Source organism: Mus caroli, chromosome 1 (genome assembly GCF_900094665.2).
Source record: "Mus caroli chromosome 1, CAROLI_EIJ_v1.1, whole genome shotgun sequence".
NCBI lineage: Eukaryota > Metazoa > Chordata > Mammalia > Rodentia > Muridae > Mus > Mus caroli.
Window position 1 is genome coordinate 171,783,167 of NC_034570.1, and position 15,169 is coordinate 171,798,335.

The following is a 15,169-nucleotide window of genomic DNA, read 5'->3' on the forward strand; positions in this document are numbered from 1 at the left end:
CGTCAGATCCTCTGAAACTGGATGGCTGTGAGACGATCTGGGTGTTGGGAAGTGGGCCCTCTGCCTTAGCAGCGGGTGCTCTTCACTACTGAGCAGCCATCTCTCCAGCCTCACCTGTTCATTTTTTATGAGACCATCCTTGTGTGTGTGTGTGTGTGTGTTGATTCAATTGTGACTTAAAAGGACAGTGACTGGTGAAGAAACAAGAGCTACCTGTGGAAGATCCACTCTTTTTTTTTTTTTTTAAGATTTATTTATTATATGTAAGTACACTGTAGCTGTCTTCAGACACTCCAGAAGAGGGCGCCAGATCTCGTTGCGGATGGTTGTGAGCCACCATGTGGTTGCTGGGATTTGAACTCTGGACCTTCGGAAGAGCAGTCGGGTGCTCTTACCCACTGAGCCATCTCACCAGCCCAAGATCCACTCTTTAGGTTATGTGAATGCTATGCTGTTCACTTCAGGAAGAATTTATATTCTCTTTTAAAATTCATTATAGAAAAAGCTTTTCATGTCCGAGTGAGACCAATGACTACCAATCTGTTAAAATTCCTTTACTTTTGCTCCAATCTATTTTTATAAATCACTTCAAATACAATCGCTGGTCAGAAGTTAAAGCTTTGCTTTGCAAACTGCTTCTTAGAAATCATATGTGTGTGAGGGTGCCCGTGTTTCCTTACATCCTTGCCAGAATCACTTTTGTTCAGATTTGTCGGGTGTATTGTTGCCAACATGCCACCGAAAGGTAGAAGCCCACGCTTTCTAGAAGGTAGAACTGCCAGCCCTGTCCTTACATTTAAGCTATTCTTTGCCCTGCTGCTGGAATTTAAGGACCTGAGCTGTACAGTATGGGGTGACTGTGGCCACAGCCTAATTAGTCTAAAGTTATCTGTGCCTGTGTAAACTTTCAGACCACTCCAGGACCAGTGTGGGATTAAAGGGTAAAGTTTCCCATGCCCGCATAACAATCAGGTTTATTTACAGAAAGCTACACTGAGAACCCACCTGCTTCAGCCTGTCATAGTCAAGTCCTTCTGTCTGGACTCCATTGGCACTCGGCTGTGATGAAGGTGTGGATTTGGGTCTGGACAAAAGAAATTCCCAGGACAGATAAATTATATTTACAATATATAATGAGTTTGTAAGTAACTATAAATTTGCCATCCCAAAGCCAGATTTAAATTCATTTCTTAAACACATTTTGCTAAAAAGTTAATTGTCAAAATTTCAGGACTGATTAGAACAGGCAGCAGAAAATGTTTTTTACTGTATCAATTTAATCATCTATATTAAAAGAAAAAGGAGACAATACAGTGAAACTCCTTTATGGAGAAGTAGAAGACAGCACTCCCTGGTACCAGAGAACACGCGGCATGCTGGCCAAGGACACAACAGAGCGACCAGTCGAGACCCTCACGGCCCATACAACACGGCCAGGTCGGGTGCTTTTGAAATACTCTATGAGGCATTAAATATCAGGCAAGTCAACAAAGGGAAAGCTCTACTGTCTTAAGTATTTAACAAAGACCAGTTTGTAAGAAGAAATAATTTCCTAAGGCCAGTTTCTAGCCTGTTTGCTTCCATTTTTCAGTATTTAGACAAAAAGCTGGAAGCTGACAATTGGGTTAGAAGCACACTCGTGTCCAGTTTACTCTAACTTCCTGCAAGTTTATAAATGCACTCTTCTTTGAAGAGGAAGAAAATGGAATAAATAAAAACAAAAAAAAAATTTGGGAAATTTTAGGACAGAAGCTGTCAATTACTTTAAAAAATTTAGCTTTTATTAAAATTTTTACAAAGTAAAATAAGTGTTAGGGATTAGGCATATTTGATAAGTTCCAACACCAAAATAAACCATGGTTCCCTCTCCAATCCTGAAAATGGTAGGAAACCCTCAGGAGGAAACCTGGAGCTTCGGTCACTCACATCTCCGTTTTCTGGTTTAGAACAGTAACCACTCTATAAACCATTACTCAATCAGGTGTTTCAATTCTGCAGAGCACCAATGTTAGAAATGTATCTGAATCAAGACCCAACATGTGTAACTTGCTATAAAGCTGTATTTTATAATTTACATAAGATATAATACTCCAAACCCAAAGGCATTGTTCATGAAGATGAAATACTTAGTTAATTTGTTTTAGTATCAAACCATTTTACTGCTTAAAAAGCTTATTATGAAACAAGAATAACCAATTTCAACGTATTAGGTATCTGCTTATACAGAAACTCTGTTTATATAAAGAACTGCCCCCCTCCAATGAGGCCACACCTTTCTGTGTTGAGGTGCCTACTTAATTGCAGTCATTTATGATTCAAGACCCAGTGTACTGTGTATAGTCAGGTGCAGTAAATATTTTTGAGGGTTGGCACACTGCGTTTTATACTTGTTAATTATTTCTGCTTTCCAGAATTAAATTATTAATAATCTGCTTTTATTTTTCCCATTTGAGGTCAAGTAGCGATTTTCTTCCCTAAGATATAGAACGAATATTTCTGACATTCAAACTAACAGGTACAATCTGCTACTTAATGAAGAAATATGCTATTGTGTATAAACATATCTGTATTTATTAAACAATTTAAAATGTTAATAAACAATTGTGCAAACATGCAATTTTAAAAAAAAATTAATTCATGCTACCATGCAATCCACCACCAGCACCAGCACCAGCATGAGAACTGACTCAGGGGGAACTTTTCATACTGAAGGAAAGAAGCAATCACCACTTGTTTTTCTTTTTTCTTTTCTTAAAAAGGAACACTATCCTGGCACCAGGTGTGCGTGGCAGTCACGTGACTTAGAAGATTGAGATCTTCCTAATAAACCTTTTGTTCAGAACAATTAGCCTACCACAAAGAGACAAATAAAAAGGCTGGATATTCATGGAAAATTAACTAGTCAGCAAAATAAATCTGCCAAATATTTTGGTTGCCAGTGGCATAAAAGAAATTTTAGCAAATAAGAATTTGATTAGAATCCAATTACAGAACTACTTACTGACATAGATAGCCTCTCTATATACTATTTAATTCATGTTTTCAGTAAAAATCTCTCTCCTCTCTCTCTCTCTCTCTCTCTCTCTCTCTCTCTCTCTCTCTCTCTCTCTCTCTCCTCCCTCTCTCTCTCTCTCTCTGTAGCCCTGGATGCCTTGAGACTCTCTATGTAGATCAGGCTGGCCTCAAACCACAGAGATCCTGGTTCTGACTCCAGAACACTAGGATTACAGAACACGCCACTGTGCCTGGCATACACTAATATATTTCTAATAAATTACACATATTTCAGTGGTTTATGTGTTCAATCATTTATCTGAGACAAGGTCTCACTACGTAGTCCAGGCTACCCTTACTTCATAACCCTGCTTCAGTAGAAACCTGAGGGTCGAGATTACAGGCACATACTACCATGCCCCTCTTTATGTCTGCTACTTTTACCTTCTGGGTTTTCACTTTAACTGAGAATAAAACCGGAGTTTATTAGATGTTTAAATACATGTGTTTTTTTCTTTTTTCCTTTCTTCCCCCCTCCCCCTGCCTTGGTTTTTCAATACAGGGTTTCTTGCTGTCCTGGAACTCATTCTGTAGACTAGGCTGGCCTCAGACTCACTGAGATCCTCCTGAGTGCTGGGATTAAAGGCATGCACCACCTGGCTACACATTTTTTTTTTGTTTTTAGCTTTAAGAGAGCATACTGATACCACAATATTTAACTTCCTATTCTTTCAAATTAATTCTGCAAATAGCTGAAAAGCATCTGCAGACTTTTAAGAAGTTTCCTTTTTCCAATTAAGAAAGAAGCAGATGACTGATACTGGCCACCAGCCCTTTAGAGGTGTCAGGGGCAATGCTAATAATGACTGAACCTAAGCCATACCTGTGCTGAGGACATGACTGACCGCTAAGCCCCACTCCCATACCTGTATGTTTAACATCCCAAGGTCTGAGTTGATCTAGAAACAATGTGCTCAGGATGTCAGATACCAAACTGTTAAAGACACTCATTTCACTACATCAAGGAAACATGACTGTACTCCAAGCAGCTTTGCCTATGGCTACAAATTCTATCCTGTGTCCTAGCAAAACCAGCACAGGACCTTCAATTCCATTTTTAAAAAGCCTTGTCACACAATTATGACGAGGACAGCCTTAAAGGGAGACTCTAAAGCTCCCAACTAGACAATGTAGGATGATTTTCCTCTTCATTCCAGCAAATATGAATCCAACTATCGGACGATAGCAGGTTCTACTTTAAGGGTCAAACTACAGCTAAAACAGAAGAAACCGCAGTCCTCCTAAGTGTCCCCCTTGTGGTGATTACCAATCCAGGTAGAAAAAGCTCAGCCCTCCCCTGGACATGTTACTGAAAGGTCTGAAACCACAAAGTCACAGCAGCGGGATGATACCTGTGTAATGAATCATAGGCCCTGTTGTCAAAAACAATCTGATTTCTCCTTGGAGAATCCCGTCTATGAAGGGGAAAAACCATTTAAAGGATATACAGTAGACCTTGAAAAAATAATTCCCACGATGCTACTGATTTATAGTTACATAGCAAGCAAAACAAAAACAAAAGGTGTTAATTATCCTTAAGATATCTATTTTACCAAGTTTAAAAGGGTATTCTCAAACTGATTTACATGGAGACACAATGGCCACTTCTGTAGGCTGCAGCGACCTACTTACCAGGGATCAAAGCACAAGCAAAGAGGCTGCAATTTGATGGATTTCAAAGCAACAGACCAACTATTCACAGGCATGGAAAGAGCATTTCCTCCCATCATGAATAAAACCAGTACATTTTTACTGAAATCCACAGAACATTCCAAGGTGATCTATCACTCCTCTTAAAGCCTTTTTACCACACTGTTCTTGCTACAGAGAACTCAGACGCTATCCTTTCCTCCTTTCCCGCAGGCCAGGCTGGCTTCAAACTCGGGGTAGGTTAGGATGACCTTTCTCCTGTCTCAACCCCAACCCCTGCACCTCAGTGCTGGACTGCAGGCACCTGACACCATGCCCAGTCCATGCAGAGCTGGACATTAACTCAGGGCTTTCTGCACATTAGGTAAGGGTGCTACCAACTGAGCCTCACCTCCAACCTGCCTTTCCTGGTCTGTGGATGTGTGCACGTGGATGTGGAGGCCAGAGGTTGTGATGAATGCTCTGTGTTTTTTTTGAGACACGCTCTTGACTGATTGATTTAATTTTTTGAAACAGGGTCTCGCTACGTAGTCTAGGTTGGCCATCTACTTGCCTCTGCCTCATGAATGCTAGGAGTAAAAACTGTGCACTGCCAAATCTAGATTATTTATTTTTTAAATAATATGCAAATGGGTGTTTTGCCTCCATGGGTACACAGTGTCTTCGTAGACCAGAAAACAGCATTTGATCCCTCAGGAACTGGAGTTACAGATGGTTGTTAGCAGCCATACGGGTGCTAGGAATAGAACCTGTAGATGTCAAAACGACCACTAAGCCATTTCTCCAGTCCACACTTAGAAGATTTGACTAAGATACAGCAAATTTTTGTTTGCTCTCTTGCATTCTCTATAACATCTAGCTGATTTTCAATATAAAGCATAAAATTTTCTTCTAAAATTCTTAAAACTATGTAGGGACTAATGGGGCATTATTGTTCAATACTGTATCAGATTTTCATTATTGTTCAATATTAAATTACTGTGGGGCAGCAATTCTACTCTGGTTATGTTGCAGATATCCTTGGTTCTTTGGGAAATTGTCAAAGTATTTAGGGTGAGACACCATTTACTTGCAAGTTTCTTTCAAACTAGTACGAGGAAAATAATACAGATGCAAAGCCACAGACATATGACTACTTGTTAAGTTCAGTGATACGTTATTTTAATACTTGCCGCCCTGGTTTTCCTTTTAATTTGAATTTCAAAAATAAACAAATTAAAAGGGATGAAACTCTCCTAAAATATCAGTCCACGTGAGGAACACATGATCTGTAGAATTTATCAGACAAGCGGGAGCAGCAAACAGGCCAGGAGCTCAGGGCATGGATCCGGAGCTCCTGCTCCCCGCTGTACAACTTGCGCTAGCTTCTCTTTAGAAAACACGGGTGTCACATAAAGCTTAGAAAACAAAGTCAGTACCTGGAGATGACAGGTGACTTACTGCCGTTCATTGTGTTTGTTCTTTCCCAAGGTTTTCTGGTTGGTTCTTCAAAAATAAGAAACGAGGGTGATTAAACACGTCTCAGATCCTTCCAGAATCATTACAGAACAAGCCATTATAGTACCATCACTCTACGTACACAGAGGTAATACCAATAAAAAAAAAAACCCAAAAACCTCTAAACAGTAAGGATTCTAAATTGTATTATTGTAGAACTTAAAGCAGAAATGTGGGAGGTAGAGCTCTATGAGTCTGAGGCTAGCCTGGTCTTCATAGTAAGTTTCAGGCAGCCAAGACTACATAGTAAGACTTTGTCCAAAAGAAAAAAAAAAAATCAAAACAAAGCTAGGTGATAGTGTACACCTTTAGCTAGCACTCAGGAGGCAGAGGCAGGTGGATCTGAGTTCAAGGCCAGCCTGGTCTACAAAGTGAGCTCTAGGGCAGCCAAGGCTACACAAAAAAATTGCCAAATAACAACAAAAAGGGGGGGGGGGGAGAGGAGAGAGAGAAGGAGAGGGAGAGAAAATAGCAAGAAGAAAATTTTCGAGTGGGAAAATGACCTGAAAGGAAAACCTACTACTGTCATTTTCCTAAGCTAACATAATTTCTAACTATATTAAATACTTGTCTTTATATCCACAGATAAATATGGCTATCACTTTTTTCCCCCCCAACAGATGGAGACTGTTGTTAAGATCCACAGCTGTGCAGAATAAATGATTGACTGTTTGCCAACCCCAATTAGTATATCTGCAATGTAACTCTTACATCTAAAGTTCAGGAACATCACACAGAGAATGGGGAGCTTCTTAGAGCCAAAGGACCAGGCCTAATGCTAGACAGTGTAAAAGAATTTTAATCCAGGAACATGGCTGCTCTGGTAAGGGTTCACATGCAAAGCGTTTCTAGGTGTATATAATCAGGCTGGAATGACACACCTTCAATCCCTCTGGCTGGAATACAGACATGCCCTTAGTGCCCACCTTTAATCCCACACGATGAAAGTAAAGTTAGCTTGCAGAAGGAAGCAGCTATGTTTGAAAGTGGTATCTAATTGCAAGGCAGACAAAGTGACATTTCAGAGAAAGATATGACAAAAGAGTCAGAGATAGGATACACCCAAAACTCACAAGAACAGCAGAGGGAGGAAAAAAAGGAGACTTAGGGGAGCAGTGCACATAAGTAGGTAGGTAGATAAAAAGGAAGGAAGGAAGGAGGAAGGGGGTCAGTTCTATTGGGACAGTTTTGTAGAGACAGGTTGTAGGTGAAGACAGAATGAGCCAGAGAATGAGAAGGAGTCAGAAGATTGGAACAAACTCCAGAGTCAGTTTAAGGCCAATCTGAATCAGTCAGCTTGGTCAGACGTTTTGAGCCAGAGCAGCTGAGGTGAACCAACCAGCCAGAGTTCAGAAAGAGCTAGGAAGGTGAACTTACTCTGCAGTGAGCCTCTGAGACAACAATTACATCCGGCAAATAAGTGTTACCTTACAAGATAGCATCCCCTAGACATGACAGAGAAGCTGTACCCATGAAATCACGGTAACACAGTCGCTTGAACAAGGCCAGCATGGTGATAACACCAGCTAATACAGACAGAAAATTCCATGTCTCCCAACTGCTAGACAAAGAGCTACAAGTAGTCAGTGGCTTCACAGAAGGAGGGTTATAGCTGCAACTGGGGCTGTTCTGAAATACACGTCCTGGCATGCTCACTTCATTCTCCACATTTAAGACTGTTTAGGAGCTGGAGAGACGGCTCAGCAGTTAAGAACAGTGACTGCTCTTCTGGAGGTCCTGAGTTCAATTCCCAATAACCACACGGTGGCTCACAACCATCTGTAATGAGATCTGATGCCCTCTTCTGCTGTGTCTGAAGACAGCTACAGTGTACTCATATACATAAAATAAATAAATAAATCTTTGAAAGAAATTAAAAAATAAAAAAAGAACTTTTTAAAATAACTCCCTGTAATGAATACTCTCATGTACATAACACAAAGAACACATACACACACACACACACACACACACACACACACACACACACACACACACAAATGGTATTTTCCTAGACAGCACTAACAAAAATGTTAGGTTTTAACAGATTTCAGTGTCAGGAAGAAAAGCACTGATTTATGAGGTCACAAAAGGCAGACAAAGCCGGGCGTGGTGGTGCACGCCTTTAATCCCAGCACTTGGGAGGCAGAGGCAGGCGGATTTCTGAGTTCCAGGCCAGGTCTACAGAGTGAGTTCTAGGACAGCCAGGACTATACAGAGAAACTTTGTCTCAAAAAACCAAAAAACAAAAACAAAAGGCAGATGAAAGGTCAGTGCCTTCAAATATACACAAAGCACTTTAACATTTTAGTGAGCACGCAGTCACTTGATCCAAACACAGGAAAAGGGACTTTCTTAATGAGAGGGGATTAGCACTTAGGGATCGTTTTCTCCTGAACTTACCAGGTGTACTTGTTGATGGGGCCTTGGCAGTTATAGGCTCTGCATCTTCCTAAACATTCAGAAAGAGTCACATGAACATCACATTCACTAGAAAGTGCAGCTCTCTGCAGCTATCTTTCCTAACTTCCTTCCCCGTGCCCTCTCTGTCACTCCCCTTTCCACCATCTGTCTGACACTATGGCTCTCCTGCTCACTTCTCTCATGTTCCCCTTAGGCTCCTCCCTGCTGCCTTCCCAAAGCGCTTTCTTTCTCGATAAGTTCCAAGCACCTGTACTAGTCACCCCTAGGAACCTCATGGACAGATCTGCTATGAGTGGAGGCCAGACGGCACAGAGAACCACGGCACCCTGTGTCCAATGACAACATGGAGAACAGATAAAAGTCTGCCCAGCTGAAATGTGGAGAAGGCATGAAGGGGGTACTCCTAAGGGGCATAGCTAAAAGTATAAGGTACCCTATAAACTCTTGACTTAATATAATTCTTTAATCTCACATAGCACAAAGAAATTGAGAAACCCAACACATTAGAAAATTTCACTAGTGTAAGAATTCATTCACTCCCTTCAAGGTGAATATAAAAACAAGTTAACTTTATAGGTTTGAACTTCAACTTTCCCCACACCTCCCCAGATTCAACTCAATTCACTAAGAATGAGATTACAATTTAATACATAGCACTCAAGCCATGAGTTGTGTAGTTTTACTGGTTGTGTAGTTAGGAATAAAATGAGCAAACGTAAGATCAAACATTAAGTTCATTCAGATGCTTAATCTTCACATGCGAATGAGCTGCGCTTGAGAGAGAGAGTTTACATCCACTCACACTTCTGTCTTCCTTTTGTTCTGTTTCTATTGTTGATACCTTCTCAGCAATTCTTCTCCTGCAAAGGTAAATTCATTAAAGATTTTATATGACCTACCTACCTACCTCTGGCTATCATCTATCTACTTTTGTTCTAAAAGGTGAAAGGACAAAATTATCAAAATCTTTCTGACTGTGGACATGTGCATTACATTAAGTTCCTTACCTCCTGGCCAGCAGGGCACTCATTTCTTCCATTAAGCCACTACCCCCTAGAGGAAGAGGTCCATTCCCACGCCCAGCGTCTCCTTTGGATGAGGCCAAGCTCACACTCCCAGTATTCCCTCCACCTGGGAAAGAGCCATCCTCCACCTTAATGAGAGCACACACACACATAATAATTTCCTTTGTAGATAATAACTTTTACCAATATATTCAACACAGAAGAACATGTTGTTATTGATCCCCAAACAGTATATTTTTTAAATTTGAAGAGCCAATAGAGTGAATAACATGGACTTCATATATCAGTGAAAATTTTTATCAAAGTTACGATCACCAATAATGGGATGAAACAATATTATCTATCCACATGATACACTGAGAAAGATAAAATCCTTGTCATGGTTTGTCCTCATCCCAAACATATCATTTAAATCCAATATTGAGGGGGAAATGTGATAAACCAAACTGAAAGATAATTAAAAAACAAAACAAAACAAACCAACTGTCATTGTTTTTAAAGGTGATAGAAACTGAGCAACTGTCACTGATTAAAAACAACAACAACAACAACAAAACAAAAAACAAAAAAAAACCAGACACTACAGCTAATTTAACAAATGATCTTGAACTAGAAAAACCATGGCGTAAAAGTTACTCGCCACTCCCTCCAAATTTACACTGAGGTGTAGTTAAGGCTGTACAGGCAAAGCAAGCAAAAGGCAGCTGTCAGTCAGAGGCTGACTGCTAAGCCTGAGCCGACGGTCTCAGAAACTCCTCACGATACACTTTTCTAAAATGTTGAATTATGTTGGCTTTTAATCAGTCAAGTTAAAGGCAGTGTTCATGCCAGTAATTTCACACTATTTTAGACATTTAGACACATTAAGACACACATTTAGAAGGTCAGTAATTTGGTAATTTACCCGGGACACTTTCCTAAGTTTTGCTCCCGCAATTGCAGCTGCAAGTCCAGTTAAAGGGCGATTGTCTTCTGTCGTGGATCCAGAGAAAATTCCAGATGCGGGGAGGGGAGGGGCAGGAGGTGGGGGAGGAGGGGGAGGAGCTTGATTAGGAAGAGGGGGTGGTGGAGGGGGCCCAGTGGATGGCAGTGGAGGTGGGGGAGGGGGTCCTGGGGGAGGAGGAAGTGCTGAGGCATAGGCAGGGCCTGATGGGAGAGGGGGTGGTGGCGGAGGTGCAGGTGGTCCCAAGACAAGGCCTGAGAGGAAGGAAAGTTACCACAGTCATTAACAACACAGCTGAATCACTGTGGGTCACACGGGCAGATATGCAGAATGCCATCCTCAAGTAAGTGACCCAGACACTGCACTCAACAAAATGATCTGTCACGATACTTAATACATAATACTTGTTTTTAACTAAGGATACTGGAATTGAAAGCCAAGGTACACATACAACCATTTAACATTCAACTTTTTCTAAATAAAACTAATGAGCTCCGCCCCCGCCCCAGGGATTTGAAGACAAATGTTTATACAAATTTAGAAGATTATGCGCGCGCGCGCGCACACACACACACACACACACACACACACAGACAAGCAGTTAGTACTGCCTGAGATAACAGACCCAAGACAATCCTGAACCTTACTATGATGACAAACATATCTGACTACAGACAGACAAGATGAAGACGACCTTGGAGAAGTGGATCTTAGGTTTTAGTATCTTAAAATGATTCTATGTGTAGCCTGAGATAGGCATTACTGAAGAAATATAATAAACTAATATGAGGTAAAACCTCAAACTAACTGAGAATTAAGAATTTAAATATGCCCGGCGTAGTGGAGCACGCCTTTGATCTCAGCACTCAGGAGGCAGAGGCAGGCAGATTTCTGAGTTTGAGGCCAGCCTGATCTACAAAGTGAGTTCCAGGACAGGCAGGGCTATACAGAGAAACCCTGTCCCGAAATAACCAAAAGAGAGAGAGAGAGAGAGAGAGAGAGAGAGAGAGAGAGAGAGAGAGAGAGAGAGAGAATTTGAATATAAAGTGGTTTAAGCCTTGAGGTAGAAATATAGGAAGTACTTAAATATTGTTAAAAACAAACAAACAAACAAAAAACCACAGAGTAAAGAATTTACTTAAAATTGAAAACACCAAATTAGTAAGTATTTACTTAAGCCTTAACAGGGCTAATTTTTGTTTCTGTAAAGCTAGTGAGTTGCACACTTGGGGAGCAATGGAGGGCTGACGGTGAGCTGTCCCATCCTGCGGACTGAGCTCTGAGCACCAGTAGGCTTTAGCCTGGCAGGGCCTCTTGCTCAGATGTCAATCAGAGAGATACTAAATTACACATACTAAATTTCTTTTCACCTTTTACAAAAATCTAGTAAGACAGCATCAAAAAATCCATTTTTAACAAAAGAGGTATGTCTAAATCCAGATTATTACATTGTTTGTATAAGCACAAGTCCTCTCTACATCCTATACTTATAAACAGCAACAAAAGGCAGGCTTCCATGCACCTTCTTCTTACGTACAGAACTGCGTCCATCTTTATGTCCACAGGCTGCACTTAATGTTACATGGCCCTTCCCTGCTGCCCTGCATCATGGCCCGTGTCTGCAGGAAACCTTCAAGGACCTTCTGTTTGCCTGTATACCAACACTTGCAATAGAACCCTCTGGGGGATACACCAAGCCTGCCAACCCCTCTGCTTCTGCAAAGGGCCTGAGGCTACCTACCCTAAAGGTCTAATACAGAGAGCTCAATACAGGAGACGTGGAAGTGAAAAAGGGGTCTTAGGGCAGGAGTGCTCCAGGGAAAACTCAGGGATGATTTATCTATTAAACAGATCTCCATGTCTGTAGGAAAAATCTCATATTTACCCCAGGGAAGATGAAACAGTCAAGTTCTCCTAGTGAAGTTTAAGATGAATGTAGAAGTACTAGGATCCCTAAATATTAGAAAACATCTTCTACAATACAGTACTTACTGCAAACGATCTAAAAACCTAAGTTTAATATGGACATCTCCCATACTAAATCCCAATTAAGGCCCAGGATTTAAAAAAACAAAATCCTTCATTTTAATGTTCTAAATAATAATAATAATAATAATACCCCAAATAGTACTTCAGCATAGAGACGCTCAATCACTAAATCCATAGGACCCCCTCTTCTAGGCGGGCAAAGTTGCTATGCACTACTCGGAATGACCAGTAGTCAGTAGCAGAAGTGAAGCCTTACCCTGTGGGGTTGGCGACTCCGCCGGCTGAGAGGCTGCCTGCAAGCCTGGCTCGGAAGCAGAGGAGTCTCCCAGCTCAGGATTTAGAGGGGTCTCCGCAGAGGCAGGGGCAGCTGCAGAGGGAGAAGGGAGAACACTGGGCTTGGATGAGGGAGTTGAGGCAAGAGGGGTGCCTGGAGGAGGAGAAGCCTGTGATCCACAGTGTGATAGTGAGGCGAGGGGAGGCAGCGGCGGCGGTGGCGGCGGTGGCGGTGGCGGCGGCGGTGGCGGTGGCGGCGGAGGTGGTGCTGCTGGCCCTGAGGTAGGCGGTGGAGACACTGGGTATGTTACAGAGTCTAGCGACCCATTGGGTGCTGTTGGTGACGGAGGCATTTGGGGCACAGGAGAGGAGACACAAACGGGAAGGACAGGCCGTGGGCCAGTAGCTTTGCCAGGGGGGCTGCTAATCATTATTGGAGGAGATGGAGGGAGGGGCGAGAAATTGGAAGTAGGCCAGGCACAGGACTTCGCAGCTGGAGGCTGAGAAGAGGGTGTGTTCACAGGAGAAGAAGGTCGAGAGTTTTTGTTGAGAGGACGAGGAACTGTAGCGTAATGGGGAAGAACAGGGTGGAAGGCTGAACCTAGAGATGTTGCAAAACGTGTCGCTGCGTGTCGCAGTGGTGGTGTAGGGGGTGTGGAAGTAGGTGGCAAAGCAGTCACTACAGCATAATCAGGAGTGGCGTCTGACACCGGAGCTGAGATGACTTTAGCATATGATGGAGGAGGTGCCGAAGGAGGCTGGCAACTGGAATACTCAGGAAGTGGAGCACTATACAGGGAGCTGTCTGAAGATGGAGCTGGACATAAGGTGGAAAGCAGCGGCAAAGACAGGATAAAAAAGGAGAGAGAAAAAGGGAGCCAGTGAAGCCAGAGACCAGCATCAGACAAAACGCACAAACGTGGATGACAGTTAGCACCAGGGAATTAGGCAAATAACTGTCTCCACTGGAGAAAACTTAACTTGTAAGCACATTTTGAAACCCGAAAGAGGATGAAATAAGTTCTTTTAAATATGTGGATTAATAATTTATCCTCTAAAAGTATAGTAACAGTCTTAATGTTTATTACTTAGTCCACTAAAAACGGCATCAAAATTATTATAAACAGCAGAGCCACAGAGTTGTTGTTTCAAACCTGGCGAAATGTTTACTATGATGGGAAAGGAACGCCCAACTCGTTGTCTATTTTTGGACATCTCTACCTTCTTAGCCATAACTCCAGACAATTATGCAGTTAGGAACAATAAATTAACCAATACTGAACCCTCACTGGCTTCTCATATAGCTCAAGAATAAAATTCTTTGATTAAATATTAACCACCTAAATGTTTATACTATATCATAGTCCTCTATGACACTATAAATTCCATCAGACTGTGATTTTCTTCATCATACCAGAAAATGTTTAAACAACCGGTTATTTTTGAGAATATTTTTAATCTATTTTAATTTTTCCTCCAGAAATCTAACTATAACCAAGCTAACTTCTTGTTGTACGTAGCATAATACATACAGTATGTGATAATTTTAAGCAATGGCACAAGGGAAATATCTTCCAAGATCATTATAAAATTTTTTTTTTGCATAAAAACACATTCACACTTTATAGCTGAATTTTAGGGGTTAAGAAAAATTAAAACGACAGACTAAAAATTCCCAAGGGCTTCCTTTTAGTTTCTAAGCAATAAAGGGAACACTGAAGCAATATTTGTTGAGCATTTATCCTAACTACAAACTGTACTGCTTATTCCCAAGCACTGCGCTTGGGCAGTATCGCCACTGACAGCTGCGCGGGCCTGGCCCAGCTCGGCTGTGGGAGGTGCCTCGCGTGCCTCGCGTGCGCGCGCGTCTGCAGGCTCCTTACCAGCATTGGACATTCTGCGCTCTCGCTCCCACTCCACTTGCTCCCGCTCCAGCTGCTCCAGGCGCTCTCGCTCCCGCTCCTGCCTCTCGAGCTCCAGGCGCTCCAGCCTCTCCCTCTCCAGCCGCTCCACGTGCTCCCTTTCCTGCCGCTGCCGCTCCAGCTGCTCCTGTTCCAGGCGCTCCCTCTCTAGCCTCTCTCGTTCTAGTCGTTCTCTCTCCAACCTTTCCCTCTCCATTCTTTCCCTCTCCAGCTCCTTCTGTCGCTGCTGTTCTTGCAGTTGCCTGAAATTAAACATTGGACGAATAAAAATATGCATTTATGGCTATACATCACTACAGTGAGTGGACGTTCACCTCACGTCTGATTCTGACAGATGCAGAACCCGCTGTCACTACTTCCCACTTAGGAAGGCTTCCTTACAGATATATAAA

At 42.1% G+C, this 15,169-nt stretch overlaps 1 protein-coding gene across 7 annotated transcripts in view; it reads right to left on the reverse strand.

Moving 5' to 3' along the window:
* The window catches only part of Enah (ENAH actin regulator), a 112,332-nt gene that overhangs the window by 4,486 nt on the left and 92,677 nt on the right, over positions 1-15,169 (reverse strand). For 4 of the 7 annotated variants that reach the window (XM_029476902.1, XM_029476907.1, XM_021158456.2 and 1 more), the window contains 8 exons: positions 14,739-15,019; positions 12,839-13,672; positions 10,555-10,847; positions 9,633-9,778; positions 9,428-9,485; positions 8,605-8,653; positions 6,123-6,189; positions 1,006-1,084 (listed from right to left, as the gene is read on the reverse strand). In XM_029476902.1, the coding sequence (XP_029332762.1) occupies positions 1,006-1,084; positions 6,123-6,189; positions 8,605-8,653; positions 9,428-9,485; positions 9,633-9,778; positions 10,555-10,847; positions 12,839-13,672; positions 14,739-15,019 (1,807 nt within the window). Of the gene's footprint in view, positions 1-1,005; positions 1,085-4,406; positions 4,470-6,122; positions 6,190-8,604; positions 8,654-9,427; positions 9,486-9,632; positions 9,779-10,554; positions 10,848-12,838; positions 13,673-14,738; positions 15,020-15,169 lie in introns of all 7 variants that reach the window. The other 3 variants (XM_021158474.2, XM_021158464.2, XM_029476917.1) reach the window with 2 other exon arrangements.